This window comes from Miniopterus natalensis, chromosome 18 (assembly GCF_054644295.1).
Source record: "Miniopterus natalensis isolate mMinNat1 chromosome 18, mMinNat1.hap1, whole genome shotgun sequence".
Classification (NCBI taxonomy): domain Eukaryota; kingdom Metazoa; phylum Chordata; class Mammalia; order Chiroptera; family Miniopteridae; genus Miniopterus; species Miniopterus natalensis.
Window position 1 is genome coordinate 39982484 of NC_142098.1, and position 24490 is coordinate 40006973.

General features: G+C 41.5%; 2 protein-coding genes across 3 annotated transcripts; both read left to right on the forward strand.

The window, feature by feature from the left end:
- The first annotated feature begins 2049 nt into the window (after window positions 1–2049).
- LOC148091100 (uncharacterized) lies at window positions 2050–11731 on the forward strand. Of its 2 annotated transcripts, none has more exons than XM_087826872.1 (4): window positions 2050–3037; window positions 5746–5872; window positions 7052–7147; window positions 8019–11731. In XM_087826872.1, the coding sequence occupies exons 1-4, from the start codon at window positions 3023–3025 to the stop codon at window positions 9776–9778; spliced, it is 1998 nt and encodes a 665-aa protein (XP_087682998.1). In that variant the 5' UTR covers window positions 2050–3022; the 3' UTR covers window positions 9779–11731. The 2 variants fall into 2 exon arrangements, with proteins under 2 accessions (XP_087682998.1, XP_087682999.1); XM_087826873.1 differs by having other exon boundaries at window positions 2051–3037; window positions 8061–11731.
- A 6335-nt stretch (window positions 11732–18066) lies between these two features.
- ZNF614 (zinc finger protein 614) lies at window positions 18067–22074 on the forward strand. Its single transcript, XM_087826879.1, has 4 exons — window positions 18067–18448; window positions 19659–19785; window positions 20061–20156; window positions 20462–22074. Exons 1-4 carry the CDS (start codon window positions 18434–18436, stop codon window positions 21979–21981), a joined length of 1758 nt encoding a protein of 585 aa, XP_087683005.1. The 5' UTR covers window positions 18067–18433; the 3' UTR covers window positions 21982–22074.
- Window positions 22075–24490: the final 2416 nt, after the last annotated feature.

The following is a 24490-nucleotide window of genomic DNA, read 5'->3' on the forward strand; positions in this document are numbered from 1 at the left end:
CCTTAATTTAAAGGAGGTTGTGTTGAACATCGTTGGTTAAAGTTACAACACAGTGCACCCTCCCCCTGTTCAGGGGCTTGAGTTTTTTTCCCCACGTAGGAACATTATATGGTTAGCTCTTGCATTTCTTCGATTCTAAATTTATTCAATTTTTATTTTAGACAACTGAAGTCCTTCAAAAGGAAACAATACATTTAAGTCTATAGTATAACTGTGTTTGGATGTGTTAATTTTATAAATATCAGGGAACAGAGCTCAAAACTCATGAATAACCCATCAGCCAAACTTTCACCCAAAAGATAATGCCCGTCCTGTGCACACACCACTCAGAAAAACTTTACAACTATTTCCTTTACCTGCTACTATTCCAGGGCCTATAGATGATGGTGATGAGCTAAACAAAAAGCTCTTGCTATCTTTGAGCTAGCAATTTTTTTCTTTTTTCCCTTACCCCTCTCTTCCTTTCCCTCCAGCAAATGTAATCAAAGGATGCATACACTTATCTTATTTGAAAGGGACATACAGCAAAAGGAACAAAGTATCATAATTTCTTGTTCAAGGGGCATATTATTTGGAGGGGAGAGGAGTTCATTTAATTTTACATACATAAAATAGGGAAATCCAATTCGAGGCCACTTTATTTTTTTGAATGTTCATGTAAGTTCCATTTGCAATATCCAAAAAAACTGGAAGCAACCCAAAGGTCGAACTGCTGAAGGATTAAACACATTTTGGAATACCGAGCAACGAAAGGAACAAACTTATTGATACTTCAAAACAATTGTGTTGTGTGAAAGAACATACAGATAAAAAGAGTTCAGACGGTAACAGTCTATTCGTAAAATGCAGACTAATCTACGGTGACAAGGCAGTTCGGTGTCTGCCTAAGATGTACGTAGCATGTTTTGTGTTTGGGCTGGTTAGGGCGAGGCTGGAAAGAGGCTCATAACATCCATGTTTCTGCTCACTCTGCGATCACTGCATCCCGCACACCACCTCGCTGGTCTTCCAAACGCACTGCCACCTGCAGGCTCCGGGCTGAGCTGCCCAAAGACCCTTCGTTCCGTACGGACACCGGACTCCCCCCAAGATGGCCGCGCCCACAGAGCTCCCGCCTAACAGCGCTAACTCTATACGGTTATAACGCCCCACCAGCTTTTTTGTCAAAGGTTCTTAAGTTTTTATACGGCCTCGAAATCTATTCGCAATTAGACTAGTGACTGAGGTGTCCGGAGATTATTTTAATTTTCCAACGAGCAGAGGCTTCACAGCGGGGGCGGCCGCTCAAAACGTACGCCACGCCCTTTAGATCCTGATGGACTCCGGCCGTTGAAAAATAGGCGTCGTTCACTGCGCCCTGCAACAACTGGATTTACTCCCACGGAGTAAAACGCCTTCTGTGACCTCAAGCCTCTGGAAACCCCTCCACACTCCTGCCAGGGCTCATGGGCCAGAAACGGGGGCGTTTCGGCCGTGGTCTCGCGCCGCCGCGTCCTACGGCCGCTGACGCAAAAGCCTTCCGTACGTCAGGTGCGCAAAGATGGCGGCCCCCAGGGAGCCGAGGCGCCCGCGGCGCGCGCACATGACCTCATAAGGAAACGCCAGCAACCCGCATTCCGTTCTCCATAGAAACGCGGCCTGAACGCCGCGGGCCTTCGTGGGACGTTCTCAGGGGAGGAGGCGCGAGGGGAGAGAAATTTGGGGAAGGAAGTGCGGCCCTGCGGAGGTCGCTGCAGGCTCAGGAGCGAGTCGGGTCAGTGCGTGGGTGTGTCGGCCGCTCGGTAAGGGGCTGCTCCCGTGAGTCGGGGAAGGCAGCGCCGGGGCCGGGAGCACCGGGGAGCCTGCTGGGTGGCTGTGCCCGGGATTTCCTCGGGGCTAATCCTGGGGAGCTCTGGCGGTCAGTGATTAAAGGCCTGAGCAGAGCGGCTGCCGAGAGTCTGGAGGTCGGGTCTTCGCGGGTCACTCTGCCGGTAGGTGACTGACGGCTGGCGGGCTGGCGCTGGGCAGTGACCACCGCATCGCGCCCGGTCAGGTTCAGGGATAACGTGGAGCCAGTGGCTGAGAAACCGTTAAGGGAGGTCAGAGGACGCGTGTATCTGGTCTGGCTTTGGTTTTAATCCTGGGGGAGGAGGGAGAAGGATGGCCACTGCGACAGCAGAAGGCTGGGGGCTCGGGGGCCTGGCTGCTTCTGCTGCTGGGCCAAGTCCCCCCTCCACCAAAATTTCCTAATCCTTTTGGCTCCCTCACATCACCTCGTCCCTTCAACCCGTAGAAATAAAACTTTTGGGGGTAGATGAATCATCCAGCATCTTTAAAATGAATAAGCTTTTTATTTAAGATTCTGTTTTCATCTTCCTCCTGCACAAAGTTTACTGTTTATTTCCTTTCAGGTTCTATGTATGAGTATACGAAGGCTGCCATTGCCCAGTACTTATACTTTTGAACTGTTTTTAAAATTTGTATTTATAGCACATATTCCTTCTCTCCCTCCTTTTTCCCTTGTGTTCATTGTTCCTCAATGAATTGTGTATATAAACAGAGTATATAAAGAATTTTAATAAGGTGTGAGGGCAACGTAGTTTAAAGGAAAGTTTTAGAGTTCCTCACTGTCCATGTGACATCATTTCTGTAATTGTTCTGAAAACTACCTGCCACTGAGGTGCAATGCTGTCCAGTTCTCCTTTCCCACTTTCTCTTTCACATTCAAGGGACTTTTCTATCTTCAGGGTCTTACATTTCACCTCTAGGGAACCAGCTAAAGAGCTGGAAATCCTGGGGACCGTGTGTTAAGGTGAGTGCACAGCAAGGGGAATGTAACCCTGAAAGGAACTTTGCTCTTCATCCCACAGGTCTTGGCGAGATAGGAAAAAAATGAAGAAAGAAGAGGTCCCAGGACCTAGATATCGTCCTTTCTGGGAACACTTTTGACTGGAGTGAGATTTCTAACTAGAAATTCAGGGCATATCAAGGGAAGACCAAGACGAGTAGACTAATTGCCGGCCATTTCCCTAAACAGGAGAAAATGATCCAGGCCCAGGTGACTTTTGTTTTATTCTCTCCTTTATTCCCTCATGGATTTGTAGTGGCCTGTAACAATCAGTTCAGTATCTGGAGTGAAATAAACTTTGAATCTAACACCAGCATCATGGCAAAGTAGGATCAAGAATATAGTACTCAGCCTGGCCGGCATGGCTCAGTGGTTGAGCATTGACCTAGGATTCAGGAGATCGAGGTTCAATTCCCGGTCAGGGCACATGCCCGGGTTGCAGGCTCCATCCCCAGTAGGGATGTTTCTCTCTCCCACTCCCTTCCTCTCTCTAAAATCAATAAAGATTTTTTTTAAAAGAATATAGTATTCATATGATTCTGAGTAAAAGACTAAAGTTAGAATGCAAGGTGTAACTGAAGGATCCTCTGGGTTACATTAGCTGTCAGCTTGTGTCTAATATCTATGGCAGCTGACACAACAATAGAATCATGCTAAGTTATATGATACGTATCATATACTGTGAGGAGACAGCAGACAGTTCCTAATGGGGTGTCAATATTCCATGGCACTCAGGTCTCAAGAAAAAATGTTATGTTCCTAGAGGTGATGGTTGCACAGTGTTTTCAACTTCTAATAAAGGTAGAAGCAGGTTTCATATTGCTGTTTATTGCAGGGCTGTCACAGACCCATGTGGGAACTGACCAAGCAAACTCAGTGAACACAGTTTTATTGGGAGCACGTTAGGTGCCAGTCGAAAGTCCTAAGTTGTCACTTCTGCTTCTGATGACTGGCTCTAAACTTGGGGATTCCCACAACCCCTTCTCAGGTTTGGTAATTTGCTGGAATGACTCACAGAACTTGGGAAAGCACTTCACTACATTTTCTAGTTGATTATAAAGGCTACAATACAGGAATAGCCACATGGAAGAGATACACAGGGCAAGGCATGGGGAAGGGTTCTTTCGGGAATGCCACCTTGCCAGCACCTCACTGTGTTCACCACCCAGCTCTCCAAACCTGTTGTTTAGGGGGGTTTATTATGTGGGCATGATTGATTAAATCAGTGGCCATTGGTGATTGAACTCAACCTCCAGTCCCTCTTCTGTTCCTGCAGGTTGGGGGGCTTTCTGGAGACCACCCCCATCCTGAAGCCATCGAGGACCCCCCAGCTGCCAGTTATATCATTAGCATACACAAGACACTCATCACTCCAGAGAGTCCAAGAGTTTTAGAAACTGCAGGGAACCAGGGATTCTGTTGTCTTCATTCCAGTAAATTTTGTCTTTCTTTTGATAGTAATGCATCTTTTCTCTTTGGTTGTTTTCATAATCTGATTTTTGCAACTGGTGTGCTGTCGTTTCAGCCAGAAGTATCTACATGCAGATTTCCTGCCTGGCTTTGCTGGCTTACGAAGTGTGGGTTGTAGGAAGTTTACTCTGTTCTGAAAAGTTCTCATTCCTGAGATCTTTGTATTGCTTCTCTGTTTCTATATGATCTCTTCCCAAAACTACATACAGACCTATGTTAGACCTTGCTCTGTGCCCTCGATTTATTAAATTCTCCTTTATATTTTCTATCTCTTTGTGGGGCTGCTTCATTTTGGTGTTTTTTTAAAAAAAAATGCATATTCCAGTTTACTAATTATTTCTTCAGTGTATCTAATATGTTAAAATAATAAGAAATCTATACATTGGGCCCTGGCTAGCTAGCTCAGTTGGTTAGAGCATTGTCCCGATACGGCAGTGTTGTAGATTTGATTCCGGGTCAGGGCACATGCAAGAAACAACCAATGATACATAAATAAGCGGAACAGCAAAGCGATGTTTTTCTTCCTCTCTCCCTTCCCTCCCCTCTCTGTCTCTAAAAAGTCAATCAATCAATCAATAATATATATTTTAAAATATATATGTTGGTCTCTGCCCCCAGTTCCTCATACAAGGCTCCTAAAAATTCTTGTAATTTGCTAAGTGATAAGCTACTAGGAGCATCTTTTATTCTAATATTTGTCTTTGACCCCAGTTCCTGACAGAGTTCCTGAATCCCTTGGAATTTCCTGGCTGGTAGCAGTGTCTTTAATTAGAGTGGCTTTTACGGGGTTCTCAGATGGGGACTGGTCACCAGAAAAATCAAGCCATAATCAGAAACTTGGAATTTTCAGCTCTATACTCCATTATCTAGAGAGGGGAGAAGGGCTGGAAATAGAGTTAATGATCAATCATGCCTACGTGATGGAGCCTCCATACAAATTCCAAAGGTGTGGGGTTTGGACACTTCTGGATTGGTGGCCACCTTGCCCGATACATCTCTTCCATCTGGACGGTCATCTGTATCCTTTATCATATCCCTTTACAGTAAGCTATTAAACAGTAAGTAAAGTGTTTTCCTGAGTTTTCTACGTTGCTATAGCAAATTAATCAAACCCAAGGAGGGCATCATTGAAACCTGCAATTATAGCTGATCAGTCAGAAGCACAAGGTGACAGCCTGTACTTGCACTGAAGTGAGGGATAGGGGCCAGTCTTACAGGATTGAGCCCTTAACATGTGGGATCTGATGCTGTCTCCAGGTAGATAGTGTCAGAACTGAGTTTAATTGTAGGACACCCAGCTCATGTTGGAGAATTAATTGCTTGGTAGTGGGTTAAAAAAACACATTGGAATTGGTGTTAGAATTGTAGTTAATATGAGCAAGACAACTTTATATTATTTATGAACCAGTAAAAGAATAACACTCTGATTAAATAGGACTGTGTTATAGGAATCACTGACACTGGAGGATGTGGCTGTGGACTTCACCTGGGAGGAGTGGCAGCTCCTGGACCCCGATCAGAAGGACCTGTACTGGGATGTGATGTTGGAGAACTACAGCCACCTGGAGTCAGTGGGTGAGGACAGTTCCCCTGTGTTACTCAGAGGGTGCCCAGTCAGTGCTCTTTCCTTTCTCAGCTGCTTATACTTGGGAGTCACTGCAGTGCTCTGAATGGCAGATTCTCAGTGCATCCTCTGGCTCCTGATAAAAGAATATATCCTATGAGCTGTACCAACACAACTGACACCAAATGTGCATTTTTCTATAGCAACAACCAATTCTCTAACTCTCAAAGTACCAAATGGGTGTCCTGCACCTCAATTCAATTCAATTTTGACACTAACTACCCAGAGTTAGCATCAGACTCCACAGTTTAAGGGCTTAGTACCACAGGACCACCCTCACTTCAGATGCCAGTCACAAATATTTGGTGTCCTGGATACCCACACTTCTGTACAAGTTGGCTATAAATCTGTCCAACTTGGATATAAATCAGTTGTTCCCACAACCCCCCATGCGCGCTCAGATTTAACAATTTGCTAGAATGGCTCATAGAACTCAGGAAGGTACTTACTACCATTATCAGTTTATTATAAAGTAAAAAACTCAGGAACAGCTAAATGAAAGAGATGCTTAGGGCACAGTGCAGAGGGAAGGGGGTATGACCTTCCTTGTCCTCTCCAGGCATGCCACCCTCCCAGTATCTCAATGTGGTCACCAACCTGGAAGTTTTCCCCACCAGGTTGTTTAGGGATTTTTATGGAAGGTCCATTATGTAAGCATGATTGCTTAAATTCTTGGCCATTGGTGATTAATTCTACCTCCAGCCTCCCCCCTCTCTACAGGGGAAGGGTTAGAGCTGAAGGTTCCAGCCTTCTAATCATGTCTTTGTCTTTCTGGATCAGCCACCACCCTGAAGCTATCTAGGAGCCCCCAGCCACTAGTCATCTCCTTAGCACACATAAGACACTCATTGCTCCCGAGAGTCTAAGGGTGTTAGAACTTCTGGTGTCAGGAAATAGAACTTCGACTATCAAAAAATATGCTCCTATCTTGCTGTTCATTTAGGAAGTTACAAGGGCTTTAGGAGCTCTGTGCCAAGAACCAGGACAAAGACCATTTATATATATCACAATGTCACGTGTGCCCTCTCCTGAGAGAAAACTCTCTGACGTGCAAACTGTCTAGTCCCTTAGACATAACATTCTATCTTGACAGACCCCAATCCAAGTATTCTGTCATTTCCTATGCACAGGGTATCAAGTCAGCAAACCGGGAGCTCGCTCTAAGTTGGAACGAGGGGAAGAGCCATGGACAGCAGAGGAGCAGCTCCGCAGCCTAGTCTGTGCAGGTGAGGGCGTGAGAACTAACAAGGCAGGGGTGGGAGAGGAACATAATTTTCCGTGTGTCCTTCTGAATTCTTCTGGCTGGGCTAATAATCAAATTGATATGAAAGAGGTTAATAGGAGGAAATGACCAAACTTATTACGTATGTACATACAGGAGCTCTGTAATACGGGGGCAAGGACAAGTCTGGCAGCTGAGGTAAAGATAAGGAGGCAGGGAGGTTTGTGATTTGGGACTTCAAAGGAGAAGTCAATTCACATGAAAATGGTAAAGCCAATACATATTTGGTAAGTAAGTGTTTGCTGGGCCATCTTTAACAATGGGACACAGAAAGGACTTGGATCAAAAGGGCCTTGCTAGGTTTCTCCCAGTCTGTCGCACTTAGTTCATATTAAACTATAGCTATCTATGATGATGTCTTCCTTCCTGAAGCATGTCCTCTATCTAAATTCTTACAGGCAGTAAAGGGGAATGTGAAAAGTTTTTCTTGAGTCTTTCTTTTCTTGAAAATAGCCATCTTAAAGTAAACTGTATCTGCAAAATCTGCTTCCCCTCATGGGTTACTGCAGAAGTCATATTCTAGTCAGAGAAGGCTGGGAGGTGTTTGATACAGAAACAGTGCCTCCCCATAGCAAAATGTTTCTTTAGGTCTTTAGCGGGACATAAACCTTTTTTCTCTCTCTCTCTCCTGAGAACTGATCCTTATTTTATTTGAAATCTTGATTTTTGTTTGCCTAGTTTACATGGTGTTTCTTTTATAATGTTATCACAGGGTTGTCATTAAAGTGCCATTAAAAAAAAACAAAACACTAAGGAAAATAAAAGTTTAAAAATAAACAGTTTATAAAAGGATTCATTATTTTCTTCTATTCTAGACACTGGCAAAGTTGATAATTCATTGTTTTCTTCTATTCTAGACACTGGCAAAGTTGATAATTATCTCCAGAGTCACTGGGAAAATCAAAGGATGTTGAAAGGTATGGAACAAAACCACAAACACAGTACCATTGGAAATATTGCTCCTCAAAGAAAAAGTCATTTTCCTTTCAGGCAACATCATGGTGTGTTTGAGTTCTACATGAAAACTCTGAAGTCAAATTTAAGTTTAGTCAAACAGAGTAAAAGCTATGAAACTAAGAACTCTACTAAATTGAATGGAGATGGGAAATCATTTTGGCATGGCAAGTATGATTTCCCTCATGAAGTTAAACTCCCTGTCAGTGCAAAACCCATTAGCAATAAGTCCCAGGTCATTAAGCATCAGAGAACTCATGAAGTAGAGAAAGCCCACGTGTGCAGTGAATGTGGGAAAGCCTTTGTTAAGAAGTCTCAGCTCACTGATCACGAGAGAGTTCACACAGGAGAGAAGCCTTATGGATGCAGTCTGTGTGCGAAAGTATTTTCCAGAAAGTCCAGGCTCAATGAACATCAGAGAATTCATGAAAGAGAGAAATCCTTTATATGCAGTGACTGTGGCAAAGTCTTCACCATGAAGAGCCGTCTGATTGAACACCAGCGAACTCACACTGGAGAGAGACCCTTCGTGTGCAGTGAATGTGGAAAAGGCTTCCCAGGGAAGCGTAATCTCATTGTGCATCAGAGAAATCATACTGGAGAGAAATGCTACACCTGTAGTGAATGTGGGAAAGGCTTCACCGGGAAGAGCATGCTCATCATACATCAGCGAACTCATACTGGAGAGAAACCCTACGCCTGCAGTGAGTGTGGGAAGGCCTTCACTACGAAGCACTATGTCCTCATACATCAACGAAATCATACAGGAGAGAAACCATATGTATGCAGTGAGTGTGGGAAAGGCTTCACCATGAAGAGCCGTCTGATTGAACACCAGCGAACTCACACTGGAGAGAAACCCTATGTGTGCAGTGAATGTGGAAAAGGCTTTCCCAGAAAGAGTAACCTCATTGTGCATCAGAGAAATCACACAGTAGAGAAATCCTATATATGTGGCGAATGTGGGAAAGGCTTCACTGTGAAGAGCATGCTCATCATACATCAGCGAACACATACTGGAGAGAAACCCTACACCTGCAGTGAGTGTGGGAAGGGCTTCCCCTTGAAGAGTCGGCTAGTTGTACATCAGCGAACACATACTGGAGAGAAACCATACAGATGCAGTGAATGTGGGAAAGGATTCATTGTGAATAGTGGGCTGATGTTACACCAGCGAACTCATACTGGAGAAAAACCCTACATATGCAATAAATGTGGAAAAGGTTTTGCCTTTAAGAGCAATCTTGTGGTACATCAGCGCACTCATACTGGAGAGAAACCCTTTTTGTGCAGTGAATGTGGAAAGGGCTTCACCATGAAACGCTATCTCATTGTACATCAGCAAATTCATACTGGAGAGAAATCCTATATGTGCAGTGAATGTGGAAGAGGCTTTGCCATGGAAACTGAGCTCATTTTACATGAGCAAATCCATACTGGAGAGAAACCTTACGCATGCAATGAGTGTGGGAAAGGCTTCGCTGTGAAAAGTCGTCTAATTGTCCATCAACGAACTCATACAGGAGAGAAACCTTTTGTGTGCTGTGAATGTGGGAAAGGCTTCTCTTCAAAGAGAAATCTCCTTGTACATCATAGAACTCATACTGGGAACAAACCCTAACAATGCAATGAATATGGTCACACCTTCAGGAAAAACATCAGAGACTTCACACAGGATAGACTTTTATATGTACTGACTGCAGAAAATCCTATTCATACAGTATTGATCTTATAACCCACCAAGGAAGCAACACAGGAGACAAACCATATATATGCAATTAGCGTGAGAAAGCCTTCAACTTGAATTCTGCACCCACTGTACATGAAAGAACTTATAAAAGACAGAGACCTTATGGATTCAATGACTGGGGTAACCTTTCTCTCACTTGTCAAGCCTTGTTAATATACACAACAAATGTGTAGGTCAAGGTACATAATCCTTTGCAGAGTCTGAATTCATTACATACAAGTGAACTCATGCAAGGGACAAAGCATGATAGTTCAGTGCAGTGTGCCCTAGCGTACTTGAATATAGTCAGTGTATATAAGCCTGTTGCTAGATTTTCGGAAATTATGGAATTTGCATAGGAGTGAAATTTAATGACTGCAGAGAATGTGCTAGTGCCTTCAGTGATAAATTACCTCACACTGTATGTCAAAATTAACATGTAGGGGAAAAACTCTGATACATTCAGTGCAGAAAAGTCTTGAGGAAACATTTCTAGGTAATATGTCTGAAAAGTATATGCTAATATAAATCTTATGAATTATGAGAAGGAAAGCCTTCTATGGGAATAAAGACTATCTTATTAGTGATCAACAGTGAGCTCATACATAGTAGCAATATATGATGATCATGGGAAAGCCTTTGCCTAGAAATAACTCTGAGTAGTTGCCTGATATCCATGCTGGAGAATAATTTTCAGATGGCAGAGAATTAATCATATGGCAGAATTAATCATTTCTCATGAATTCATACAGAAATAAAACTGGTAGGAACACAATATAGAGTGACTTCAGCAAAATATCAGAGAATTCATGAAGGAAAGAAGCTTCGTGAAAATGATGTATACTTGAGACTTCTAAGCCAAGTCTAAACTTACTATATACCTGATGTCTATTCTGGGACAGGATACCTTGAACCACATTCTCAATAATTCCATAAATTTAAAGTAGGCAATTCTCAACACTGGTTAAATTTTAATGTTATATACAAGCAGGAGTGTTCTATGCCCACCTCCTATTGTTATATGATTAGCTCTTGCATTTCTTAGGCTCTAAAATTCATGTCTTTCAATCTACTATGTACTTCAGAAGTAAAAGGAATATCCTCATAAATGTAATTCCACATATTTGGATATGTTTATCCAAATTTGTAAGTTTTAAAAAATCTTACTATTTTTTCTAAAATTTGTTTTGGAATAATTTTAGACTTACTGGAAATTACAAATTATACAAAGTTCCTGAGTACCTTTACTCAGCCTCTTCAGCAATACTATCTTACAGAATCACCATACAGCATCAAAACTAATAAAATGACATTGGTACAATGCTATTAAGTAAACTATAGACCTTGTTTGGATTTCACTAGTTTGGTGGGGTTTTTTTTCATGTTTTCATTTGTGTGAGGTTTGTTTCCTTTGGTTTTGTTTTTTGGTATACAGTTCTAAGAAATTTTATCACATATTTAGATGTCCGTAAATCCCACCACAATCAGAATGCAGAATTGTTGTGCCAACCCAAAGGAACTCCCACTTACTATCCCTTTATAGTCACATTGTCCCCCAACCCTACCGCATGACCATCACTGATCAGTACTCCATAACTCTTTTGTCATTTCAAGAATGCTCTTAAAATGGACTGTATGTAACCTCTGAGATAGGCTTTTTCCCCCCCACTCAGCAAATTGCCCTTAAGATCCATCCAATGTGTTGGGTGTATAAACAGTTTTCCTTTTTAGTTACTGAGTAGTATTTTTTTGTATGGATGTACCATGGCTTATCTGTTCATTGTTGATGGATGTTTAGGTTGTTTCCAGCGTTTCATTGTTATGAATAAAGATGCTATGAACATTTGTGTACCCAATTTTGTTTCTCTGGGATAAATACCAAGGAGTCAATACTTAAATGCTAAGTTAGTATTTAACTTGAAAAGAAACTGCCAAACTGACTGTACTTATTTACTTCATTCCCACCAGCAATGCATGAATGCTTCAGTTGTTCATGTCCTTCCTAGCACTTGGCATTGTCATATTTGATTCTGGCCATCCCATCAGGTGAGTGGTAGTATATAATGATGTCTTAGCTTCCATTTCCCTAACAGCAAATGATGTCATACATACACTGAGAACCATATCAGGTAAAGTTATCGTTTTGGCTTTCAACCATCAAACATAATTTTAAAAACTCAAAAGTAGAACATCCTATTATATATATTTTAATTCTCACCCAACGATATGTTGTTATTGATTTTTTAGAGAGAAGAAGGGGGTAGGAGAGAGAAAAAAACATGAGAGAAACATCTTTCAGTTCCCTCCTGTATGTGCCCTGACCGGAGATTGAACCACAACCTAGGTATGTGCCCTGACTGGGATTCAAACCCAAAAACTTTTGGTGTACGGGACGATGCTCCAACCAACCAAGCCACCTGGCAAGGGCCATCCTATTATATTTCATGATATATTTACCTTTTCCATTCTTTTTACTACATTCCTAATGTTACATGTTTCCTTCTATTACTTCCTTTTTGTCAGAACTTCTGTTAATTCTTTTTTTAGTACGTCCACTGACAAATTCTTAGTTTTCTTAGCAGTAGGGTTCTTGTTCTCTCATCTCTATCAAGAGTGTTTCCCTTCATATAACAAGGATATTAAATTCAGTTTACAAATGGTGAGTCCTGCTTATAGCAAAAGAAACAGACATTTACTATGCGGTGTTATAGCAGAATTCAATCTCCAATTCTGCAGAGTAAATCCTTTAAAAATATTTTTTGAGCATCTACACTCTTCTAGCCACTGTTGTAGACACTGGGGACTTATTAGTGAACAAAACAGGCAAAGTCATGACATTTATGGCACATGCAGTATAGCGAAGGAGACTGAGTAAAATAAATACGTAATAGAATGCCAGTTCTGGTTAAGTGCTATGAAGAAATATGAGGCCTCGAACATAGATTGTAATGAGGGAGCTATTTTAGGAAGAGTTTCAAGGAAGGCTTTTCTGGGCTGATATTATTTGAACTACACCAGTGTACTAAGGGGGGCCAGCCCACATACTTGTAAGCCAGAAATACTCCAGGACTGTTTCTAAGTGTTTTCTCTGGCTTTCCTACCTAAGGATTCTCCAAGAAGATTGCAAAGATGCAAATTCTTGAGTCACACCCCAGACCTCCCAAACTGGAAAGTCTGGGACTAGGGTCCAGGACTCTGGGTTTGAAAATGAGCTTTCCGATTTATATTTAAATCTCTGCCTTAAATCCTGGATTAGTGTTTCCATCACCACCCCCACACTATATCAGGATGGATTCTGGGCAGAAATTCTACAGCAAAGAATAAGACATGAGTGTTCCATCACCCAGGCCCTCAGATCTTTCCACTTCTTGTCCTGTGAACCTGCACATGCTGCCATGGCAACATCACACCAGCTCATTCCTGAAACTGATCAATCAGGGTCCCAGAATGGGCTTCTCCTGCTGCCCTGAGCTCTTTGGACCAGATGCTGACTTCACCTTTCAGAGCTTGATATCTCAGGTGAATAGGGCTGAATTCAGTCTCTGAAGGGAATATAATACTCTTACTATTAAGATATTATGAAAACAATTTATATAAATTAGAAAACATATATAAGCAAATGAAGAAATTTTTAAATCACCCTACTTCTACCTAATAGCCACGCATTTTTAACAATATATTCTTCCAAAATTTTCAAATGCATGAAAGTATATTTTTATGAAAAGTGAGACTAATTTATTTTGACTATATTATGAACACCAACATCATTAAATGTCCTAAAACTTTTCTAAAATCAACATATTTTTATAGTACTAAAATAACATGTAATTACTATAAAGATATATTTACAATGGAGAACCACAAAAATTGGATTGTGAAAACTTCTGATATTTTCTACCCATGAATACAAATCCTAAAGTAATCCAAAGTAAATGTTTTATTTAACCAATCACAATTTTCAAAAAAACAAACATTTATGACTTGTTTCCATAACAGGGTCATAATATATACTTACTTACTGTCCTGCAGATCTGTTTTTTGTTCTCTGAATAAGTTATCTTTTTTATTTATACTGACAATTGTAGTCTATTCTTTTTGATTGCTATATACTGTTATGCTAAGTGGATATTCCATAGTTTACCCAGATATTAATTTATCATATTTTTAGGTTTTTCCTCTTTTTAAAATTACAAAAGCCGCTGTTAAGGAAACTTTTTACGAAACAAACTGTTGTAACTAAAATTGCTGGGTCAAAGAAAATGAAAACTTTTAAATGGATCCAGGTTGCCTTCTGGAAAGGAAGTATCTACTTAAATCCTCTAATTGTAGACCTCTCGCGCCTGCATAAAAATAACACTTTTAAATGTGCTCTTTTTAGTTAGGAATTATGCAAAGTATGATAATTGTGTTATCTCATCATTTCATATTCTCAAATGCCCCACCGTCGGGACGCCTCCTTTATTTTTGGAAGGAAACCGTGCGCGTACATACACTTGCACCTTCACTTATCCACTTCCCCACTAGAGGGAGCTAAGTGTCCACCCCCGTGAGGGGTTCATCTCGATGGAGCTCGGCCCTTTTGGTTTCCTTCTAAACTACAAAGGCCTTACCCACTCCGCACACAACCACCCTGACTGCAGACCTAGGCCTTTATGTGACCATCCCTTTGTCACCTCTCCGGGGATATCTCGGCTTCTACGAGCCAACTCGGCCGTACGGACACCTGCCTTCGCCTGAGATGGCCGCGCCCGTGGGGCCCCAGCGTAGTCTCAACGCCACGGTGCATGTAGGGCGCCGCCATCTTTCCTTGTTCGGCAGCCGGCAGAGCGCGCCGTGCCGGCCTGGGATGGGCACTCGCCTCAGAAATCTCGTCCCGATACCACGGCAATGTTGACCGTCCCTCGCGACGAGGAGGTGAAAGCATCGAGGTGGCCGGGAATAATCGCGATTTCTTCCCACAGCCGTTACGGCTGCTCCGGTCACAGACGCGGGTGAGCGTGGCTACGTTGCGTCATAGGGCGGGGCCCACGTGGGAACTCGGAGGTCCGCCCTCGCTCGGCCGGCTGCGCGGGGCTCCAGGTGCCGGCTGGTCGGCGTCCCTACGGACCGCGAGGGAGCGGAACCGAGGGGGACGTGGCTTCCGACGTGGGCTCAGCCTTTCGTCGCTGCCGGTGGTGTCCGGAGAGGCTCGGGAGCGGGTGAGGCGGGCTGGGGTTCGCGGCTCGCGAGGTCCGTGACGCGTGAGCGTGTGTGGAGGACCGCGGTTGGGGTTGTTTCGTATTTTGGGGGAGTCTGTCACTGAGGAACCTGGGCGTTGGTGACGGGGCCTGTGACAGGCAGGGACTGAGAGTCCGAAGGGATCGCCAGCTGAGAATCGGCTCCGCCAGGGCCTGACCTCCCCGCGCGGCGCTCGGCGCGTGCGACTCGGCGGTTGAGAGCCGGGGCGGAAAGTCTGCGGGTGAAAGCGGCGCCGGGAAGCCCGCGTCTGGGGGCGTCCCTTGTGGTTTTCGGGGGCTCGTTTGGGGTTTAATGTGGCATCCAGCATAGGACTCAGTCCTGGAGACGCCTGCCTGGTGGGGCTGTCGCTGTTGAGAGGTCAGGGACCCCGACAGCCACTAGGTTCTGGCTCAAACCTTGGATGCCCGAGCAGACGCGAAGGCGGCGTGTCCCCAGGTAATCCTGGGCCAGTTCGCTCCCTCAAGTTCAGGTCCCCCTCCTGGGGGTACTAAAAACGTGTGTGTCCCGCTGAGGCCCGAGGGGCGAGTCCCTAGTGGGGACTGGAGCCAAGAGGGCTCTTGGCTTCTTGCAAGAAAGAATTCAAGAGGGAACCTTGGAGGGAAGTGGAAAAGCTGGTTTGGTTTGGTTTTGTTTTGAGAGTACGTTTATTAAAGCTGGGAACAGGAAACAAGGAAGGGAAGGGCTTAGGACAGAAGAAGCAACAGGAGAGCCTAGGCGGGGCTGCTCTGGCTCAGTGAGAAGTCGGAGAAAGTGGGGCCTTGGAGACAGATTCAGGGGTATTCCCCAGGAGCAGCTGCCCCTGCCCATTGCTCCCCTGGTTGCAAGTCCCGGGGACCCTTAGAGTTTAGTAGCCTCAGGCCTGTAGGGGAAGAAGAGGGGGAAGGGAATAAACCAAGGGAGGGAGAACGTTCCTGGTGCCTGGAAAAGCAGCTAGGACAAGCAAGAAAAGCCACTCTACAGACGGAGTAGGGAGACCCCCAACCCTCCCTAGAGGTTAGGTTTATATCTGTCTGTAGTTTCTATTGGAAATTGCTGGTATGGCAAAATAGAGAGTGGAAGGGAAAAAGTTGGGTTTAACGTTAACCTTTACAAGGTATGTTTTGTGGTCTGTTTTTCTTCTATGGTATGAGTAAATGCTGTGGTATGAGCAAGCTATTGATAGTAATCTTTACAAGAACTTTTTGTTTTTATAAGTTTCTTGTGGTTTGCACATAGCAGGCTGTGAGTCTAACATGGCCTGGCCTTGGTCTGTTTGTTTAGTACTCATACCCCTTCCTTGTGTTACCACATCACCACTCTTCTCACTGTCTGCTTAAAACTCTGCAGTTCTGAATGATCTAGTAATGTTTACTGTTAAAGATGTAGTTTTTGGTCTTGCCTCCAAATTTACTACAGGTTTTTTTGGATATTTCCTTTTAGGGTCATTGTGACTCAAGTAAGAGTATATATATCTTTTACCCTGTATTCTGTTCCTGGGGTAGAATCTTAAAAAAAAAAAAAAGTTACTTTTTTTTACAGTTGGAATAATCTGTATAAACATTAGGACAATTGATTGTATCGCTTAATTTCTCATCAACATACTTGCATGTGAGATTGTATTTATGCATTTGTTAACTGTTGTTGTGACTGGAACTTCCAATACTATGGTGAATAAGTGTGTGAAAGTGGACATTCCTGTCCTGTTCCTGATCTTAAGGTAAACGCTTTTAGTTTTTGCCCTTTGAATATGATGTTGGCTGTGGGTTTGTCATCCATGGCCTTTATTATGTTGAGGTATGACCCCTTTATTCCCACTTTGCTGAGAGTTTTTATCATAAATGGGTGCTGGATTTTATCAAATGCTTTTTCTGCATCTATTGATATGATTGTGATTCTTAGCCTTCATTTTGTTTATGTTGTGTATCACTTATGTTGATTTGCAAATATTGTACCAACCTTGCATCCCAGAATAAATCCCACTTGATCATGATGAATGATCTTTTTAATGTATTGCTGGATCCAGTTTGCTGAGAATTTTAGCGTTCATCAGGGATATTGGCCTATAATTTTCTTTCTTTGTAGTGTCTTTATCTGGTTATGTAATTAGGATTATGCTGGTCTCATAAAATGAGCTTGTAACTGTTCCCTCCCCTTGAGTTTTTTGGGATAGTTTGAGAAAGATAGGTGTTACTCTTCTTTGAATGTTTGGTAAAATTGGCCTGTGAAGCCATTTGGTCCAGGACTTTTGATTCCTGGGAGCTTTTGATTACTGCTTCAGTTTCATTAGTTGTAAATTGGTCTATTCAGATTTTCTGAATCTTCCTGATTCAGTTTTAGAAGATTGTATGTTTCTGGGAATTTATCCATTTTGCCCAGGTTGTCTAATTTGTTGGCATATAGTTGTTTGTAATAGTTTCTTAAAATCCTTTGTATTTCTGTAATGTCAGTTGTTACTTCTTCTTTATCATTTCTGATTTTATTTATTTGGGTCCTCCCTGTTTCTTGATGAGTCTGGCTAAAGGTTTATCAATCTTATTTATATTTTCAAAGAAGCAGCTCTCCTTGTTTTTTCATTGCTTGAGAGCTCATTTCTTTTGAGTGCTGAATAATATTTCACTGTCTGAAGCTATAAACATCTCTAATCAGGTTTCTGGGTAGACATAAGTTTTCATATCATTTTGGTAAATACCAAGGAATGTGGTTGGTGGATCATATATGAATATGTTTAGTTTTGTAAGAAACTGCCAGCCCAGCTGGTGTGCCTCAGTGGTTGAGTGTCTACCCATGGTTGAGGTCACCAGCTCGATTGCCTGTGAGGAAATGGCGAGATTGCAGGCTCGATTCCCTGTAGGGGGCATGCAGGAGGCAGCCAGTCAATGTTAATGGATATTTCTCTCTCTCTCCCTCTTCCTCTCTGTCTAAAATCAATAAAAACATATTAAAAAGTGAAAGAAAGAAACTACCAAACTGACATAAGTCTAACTATGGACATTGCCCTAGAGGGTGAGCAGGGCACCAAATTGAAATATTGGGGTCCTTTATTTAAGGTACGTATTTAGGAACAGTGACGACAACTGGATTCAGAGGGACTGTCCACTCAGTCAATTTGCTCCTCAGCCCACAGGTCCTTCCTCGCTCCCCAAGAGCAAGAGGCATCAAGTGAAGGAATAAGGGAAGAAAGAGGAGGTCCTTGGACTTGGATATCGTCATTTCTGTGAACAACTTTAACTAGACACCTAGATTTCTGACTCTAAGAACTTTATGGCAGATACAGAAGAGACAAAAGACATAGAATCCATGTTACTCAGAATTTCCTGAGCACAGAAGAAAATGATGGAAGCCTGGGTAATTTTTGGTTTGTTTTACCTTTCCTTTGTTTTCTTACAGGTTTGTGGTGACATGGGGGAAAAAATCAATTCAAATTAAAAAAGTATAAATTGGGATAATTGGGTTCTGGGAGAAGTTAACTTAGACTCTAAATTCGAAATCAAGGCAAAGTGAGATCAGAAAAAATATTGGGTCATACTAAGTGACTAATATTGGAACATAATGTGTAGTGTGGTGGATTCTATGGGTCACATTAGCTGTTACTTTGTGTCTAATATCTCTGAGTTCTGTGAGCTGTTCTAGGAAATGATTGAACCCAAGGAGAAGGTTGTGGGAACCGCAGATTTGTAGTCAACTCAGATAGTGGGTTTCCTGGAGATTGCTGTCTGAAGTATGGACAATCTTGTGGAAATTAGCCCTTAACCTGTGGCATCTGCACTATTTCTAGGCAATTAGTGCCAGAATTTCTTGGTGAGAAAACCCACACAACTGGTCAGAGAAGTGTTTTGTGTGAGTGTGTAAAGGAAAACAGAAGTGAATCCCTACCTCTACTGCATTTTCTGTTATTTCTTCAGTTATATATTCCAGGTCATACAGTGTATTGAATATATTGTCCATTAATATATGTATGTGTCTGTTTGTTTATTATAAGGTCTTCCCCCCCTAAATCTTCCTAATCAACTTTAATGGTCTTTTTAACTTTAGACATATATTGTATAATTTCTGTTATTTTTTTACATTTATTAAAAACATTTGTAAATTCTGGATGTGGAATTTCATTGTAATGTAGGGATATGTTATTTGTCTTGATATTATTTATATATTTTTATTTATTTATTTTAATATTTCTGTTGACTTTTATAGAGAGAGGAAGGGAGAGATAGAGGGAGAGACAGTAATGTGATAGCAAAACATCAGTGGCTGCCTTCTTCTGGGAATGGAGACTGAAACCTGAGCATATGCTCTGACTGGGAATCAAACTGGCAACCTTTCAGTGCACAGGATGACGCCCAACTAACTGAGCCACACCAGCCAGGACTATTTGTATATTTTTAGTATGTGGAAATAGGTGCTAAACTATATAGATAGAAAGATAGGATTTTGCTTCTACTAAAATATATTTGAGAAATGCAGGCTATGTGGTAAAAACTAGAACGACTTTCCTTATGCATCTTCCATATTAATAAAAGAGGTTGATATTACATTAAACAGAACTGTGTTATTACAGGAATTGCTGACATTGGAGGATGTGGCAGTAGAGTTCAGTTGGGAGGAGTGGCAGCTCCTGGACCCTGTTCAGAAAGACCTGTATCGGGAGGTGATGTTGGAAAACTATAACAACCTGATTTCACTGGGTAAGGATAATTCCGTATGTTACTTAGAGGTGCCCTGTCACTGGCCTTTACTCTAACATTTGCTGAAAACTTTGCAGTCACTGTGTTCATCTGAAGAATCAGATTTTCAGTGTCCTCCTCTGGCCTCAAACAAAGGGGTATAATCTCTATCTTGAAAGAGAACTTTCATTTTGTGTACAAGAAATTGTTTTGTCTCTAAAATGTAATATTTTCCCATCTTCACATACTGTACCCCAAGTCACTGATCTAGGTTTTCCATTATTTCTTATGAACAGGGTATCACGCTATCAAACCAGATACACTGTCCAAGTTGGAACATGGAGAAGAACCACGGATAATAGAGGATGAAATCTGTCATAGAAGCTGTCCAGGTGAGTGAGTGAGAACCAGCAAGGGAGTCGCCCTGGAAGTCATATTCTAGTCATTAACAGAAGGGGTCACAGCTGTGAGGGTATCTAAGGATAGCTAAACAGCTCCGCCACATATGGATCTCCCAAGATGAGAACTCTTTCTTTGTGGGTGTTTTGCTTTAAATGTATTCCTTGTCTCTTCTTGGACCTGATACTTTTTCACCTTAGGTCTTTATGGGTCAACAATGAAGAGCCAGCCCCACACATCTTTTAAGCCCTTTTATTCTAAGAAGTCCTCATGAAGCACTTCATTATTTTTTTTCTAGGAAGCAGGATAGTTGACAGTCGTCTGCAAGAGCACTCTCACAACCAAATAGTTCTGAAGAGCATACAACAACGCAGTGAAAAGAACACACTTAGAAATACTATTCATCTGAGCAAAACAAATTTGGCCATAATGCATAATCGTATAATGGAATTATGTAGGAAAGCTTTGAAATCACGTTTAAGCTTAATTAACCAGAAAGAAAGATATCAAGTAAAGAACCCGGCTGAGTTTAATGGAAATGAGGAATCCTTTCCACATGGTAATCATGAACAATTGTACACCGGAATGGAAATCCCTGAAAGTGAAAAACATATCAGCACTGAATTCCAAGTCTTTAAGCACCAGAAGACTCATAAAATAGAAAAACCCCAAGCATGCATTGAAGGTGAGAAAGCCTGCATCAGGACATCTCAGCCCATTTACCATGAGGGCCTTCATACAGGAGAGAAAACCAATGGGTGTGACTCGTTGGGGAAATCCTCCAGAAATGTCATGCTCACTAAACATCAGAAAATTCAAACACTAGACAAACTATATATAACCAATGAATATAGAATGGTCTCTCCTGTGAAGAGTGATCTCACTAGACATCAGCAAACCCAGTCAGGAGAGAAATCATATATATGCAGTCACTGTGGGAAAGGCTTCACCCTGAAGCGCTATCTGATTGCACATCAGCGAACACATAGTGGAGAGAAACCTTATGTATGCAGCGAATGTGGGAAAGGCTTCACCGTGAAGAGCAATCTCATTGTGCATCAGCGAACTCATACAGGGGAGAAACCTTATATATGCAATGAGTGTGGGAAAGGCTTCACCATGAAGCGCTATCTTGTTGTACATCAGCGAACACACACTGGAGAGAAACCCTATATATGTGATGAATGTGGAAAAGGCTTCACTGTGAAGAGTAATCTCATTGTTCATCAGCGATCTCATACAGGGGAGAAATCTTATATATGCAGTGAGTGTGGAAAAGGCTTTACCGTGAAGCGCAAGCTCACTATACATCAGCGAACTCATACAGGAGAGAAATCGTACATATGTGATGAATGTGGAAAAGGCTTCACCACAAAGCGTACTCTCATTATACATCAGCGAACTCACACAGGAGAGAAACCCTATGAATGCAATGAGTGTGGGAAGGCCTTCAGCCAGAAGATATGTCTCATACAACATGAGAGATGTCATACAGGAAAGACACCCTTTGTATGTAGTGAGTGTGGAAAACAGTATTCTCACAAATATGGTCTCATTACCCACCGGAGAAGTCACACAGGAGAGAAACCCTATGAGTGCAAGGAATGTGGGAAAGCCTTCACCACAAAGTCAGTCCTCAATGTCCATCAAAGAACTCATACGGGAGAGAGACCCTATGGATGCAGCATTTGTGAGAAAGCCTTCTCCCAATTGTCAAATCTTGTTAAACATAAGAAAATGCACACAAAAGAAATGGGTAGATTCTGTCAAGTTGGAAATTCCTTTAATGGAGAATCACAGCTCATTACTTACGAGTGAAGGCCTGCAGAACATAGCCCCTATCAATGCAATTTTTGTGGAATGCCTTCTGTGGCAACTAAGACCTCATTAAACATCAGTGTTTCTAGCAGATAGGAATGCAAACATGGCAGTGCCTGTTGTCAAGTGTGTGACCTGAGGAGACTAAGGAATTTGCCCTGGAGATAAACCTAGTGAATACAGTGAGTGTGGTAGTGCCTTTAGTGATCCTTACCTCACATTTTCTGTGTGAAAACATGTTGGAAAAACTCATACATCTAATTTGAAGGTGCCTTTCCAGCTTCATTATATGTCGCAGCAAAACTTTCTGGCTTCAATATATGTCTGAAAAGTATATATTGAGGTAAATTCTGTGCAGAGACTAGGAAAGCCTTCAGTGGGAAGATAGACTTTATTATCAGGTATCATCATAGACCATCAGTGAGTTCACTGTTCATAGTAATATGAAAAACAAACAAAAAACAACAAGCAACTATGGTAACCATGGGAAAGCCTCTACCCAGAAAGAAGACCTCAGTGAGAGTCAGAGTTCACAATGGAGGAAAACTTTAAGAGGACAGTATATATTTGACAGAATTTCACTGATACATTCTGTCCCATTGTTTGAAAATCATATAGAAGTTAAAACTTTATGAAAGTGCTAAATTTAGAACACTTTTAGTCAAATATTAGAAAACTCATGAAGAAAAGTTCTGTGAAAAATGATAATGTTTGAGTGTTTTTTGCTGTAAGTCTAACTTCATTTTACGTCAAATAATTCACCTGATGTGCATTTTTAGGTGATAATTGGAACCTCCTTTCTAGTTGCCTTGTTAGTAATTACATAGTTTTAAAAAGCAGGCTGCTTTCCTCATTCTTGATTAATTTTTATTGTTATATGCAATACAGGAGTGTTCTTCAACCACCCCATATTATATAATTAGTTCTCACCTTTCTTTGACTCGGAACTTAACTGTAAACTTATCATACAGAAATCATTTAAAAGGAAACTGAATATTTTAAATTTATAAATCTAACACATATTTGTACTTGCCTAACCAACTTTATAAATATGGCCAAATATTTTATGAAATCACCTTCAAAGTTATTTTTACTAAATGTTTAATTTGAAATTATTTTAACTTACAAGGAATTGGAAAATAGTCCAGAGACTTTCCTAATATTCTTTACCCACATACTCCCAGTAAAAACGTTATAAAACCACATTTTATTGAATATAGGAAAATGACAGTAGTAGTATACACTTAATGAAACCTCTAACCTTATTTGGATTTCATTAGGTCTTATGTGTGTGTGTTTTTAAGTTTGTAATTCTAAGCTTTATTACCCTATATAGATTCATATAACCACAACCACTACGGAAAATTGCTTAACCAAGCAATGCTACCTTTCTTTAGGCTCATATCCTCTTTCCAAACCTACCTCTGGCAACCACTTACCTGTTTTTCCATCAATACAATTTTGTCATTTCCTGAATGTTATGAGTCATTTTTGTAACTGGATTTTATATGTTTTATATAAATAAATTACATTTATTTATACAAGTTTATAATATTTTATTAATAAGGACCATGTAAGCTTTTCATGTTTTTGTCACTTGGCAAATTGCTCCTAAGGGTTATTTGAGTTGATAATAGTTTTCCTTTTATTAGTCAACTGTTATAAATAATAATGATGCTATGAAATCTGCATACAGGGTTTTGTGTGAATGTAAATTTTCATTCCTCTACAATAAATGTGCAGGTGATGATTGTTGGGATATGGTAAGTTATGTTTAGCTTTATAAGAAATTACCAAACTCTTCTAGAATGGCTCTACTATTTTATTTTAATTTTTTAAAATATATTTTTACTGATTTCAGAGAGAGGGATAGGGAGAGAGAGAGAAACATCAATAATGAGAGAGTCATTGATGGGCTGCCTCCTGCACGCCCCCTGCTGGGGATCGAGTTGGAAACCCTGGCATGTGCCCTGACTGGGAATCAAACAGATCTGCATCATAGGTTGATGCTCAACTGGTGAGCCGCGCCGACTGGGCTTGGCTGCACTATTTTACATTCTCACAAGCATTGTGTGAAGTGTAGTTCCACATCCTCTCCAGCACTTGGTATTTTCAGTGTATTAAGCCATTTTACTAACAACGTGTGTGAGATGTAATGGCCCTTTCCTCCCCAGCGTTTTACATTAACCATTCTAATAGGTATTGCGGTGGTATCTGCTCTTGAACTTAACTGCATTTTCCTAATGGCTACTGAAAGCAACACTTCATTATTATTGCTCTTGTTGTTACTATTTTGGGAGTTATTTATCTTATCAGTGGAAGTTTGTACCTTTTCAGAACATTCACCCATTTGTATCCCACTACCCCCACCCCTCAGCTTCTGGCAACCAGCAATCTGTTCTTTGTATCTATGAGTTTGGTTTGATTTACATTCTACATATAAATGAGATCATACAGTATTTGTCTTTCTCTGACTTATTAGTATAATGCCCTCAGTGTTCATTCATGA

Excerpts from the sequence above, each read along its gene's own strand:
- LOC148091100 (XM_087826872.1), top strand. Across the intron at positions 5,873-7,051 it reads CAGCCACCTGGAGTCAGTGG|GGTATCAAGTCAGCAAACCG; the intron begins GTGAGGACAGTT and ends TCCTATGCACAG. Across the intron at positions 7,148-8,018 it reads CCGCAGCCTAGTCTGTGCAG|ACACTGGCAAAGTTGATAAT; the intron begins GTGAGGGCGTGA and ends CTTCTATTCTAG.
- ZNF614 (XM_087826879.1), top strand. Across the intron at positions 19,786-20,060 it reads TAACAACCTGATTTCACTGG|GGTATCACGCTATCAAACCA; the intron begins GTAAGGATAATT and ends TCTTATGAACAG. Across the intron at positions 20,157-20,461 it reads CTGTCATAGAAGCTGTCCAG|GAAGCAGGATAGTTGACAGT; the intron begins GTGAGTGAGTGA and ends TTTTTTTTCTAG.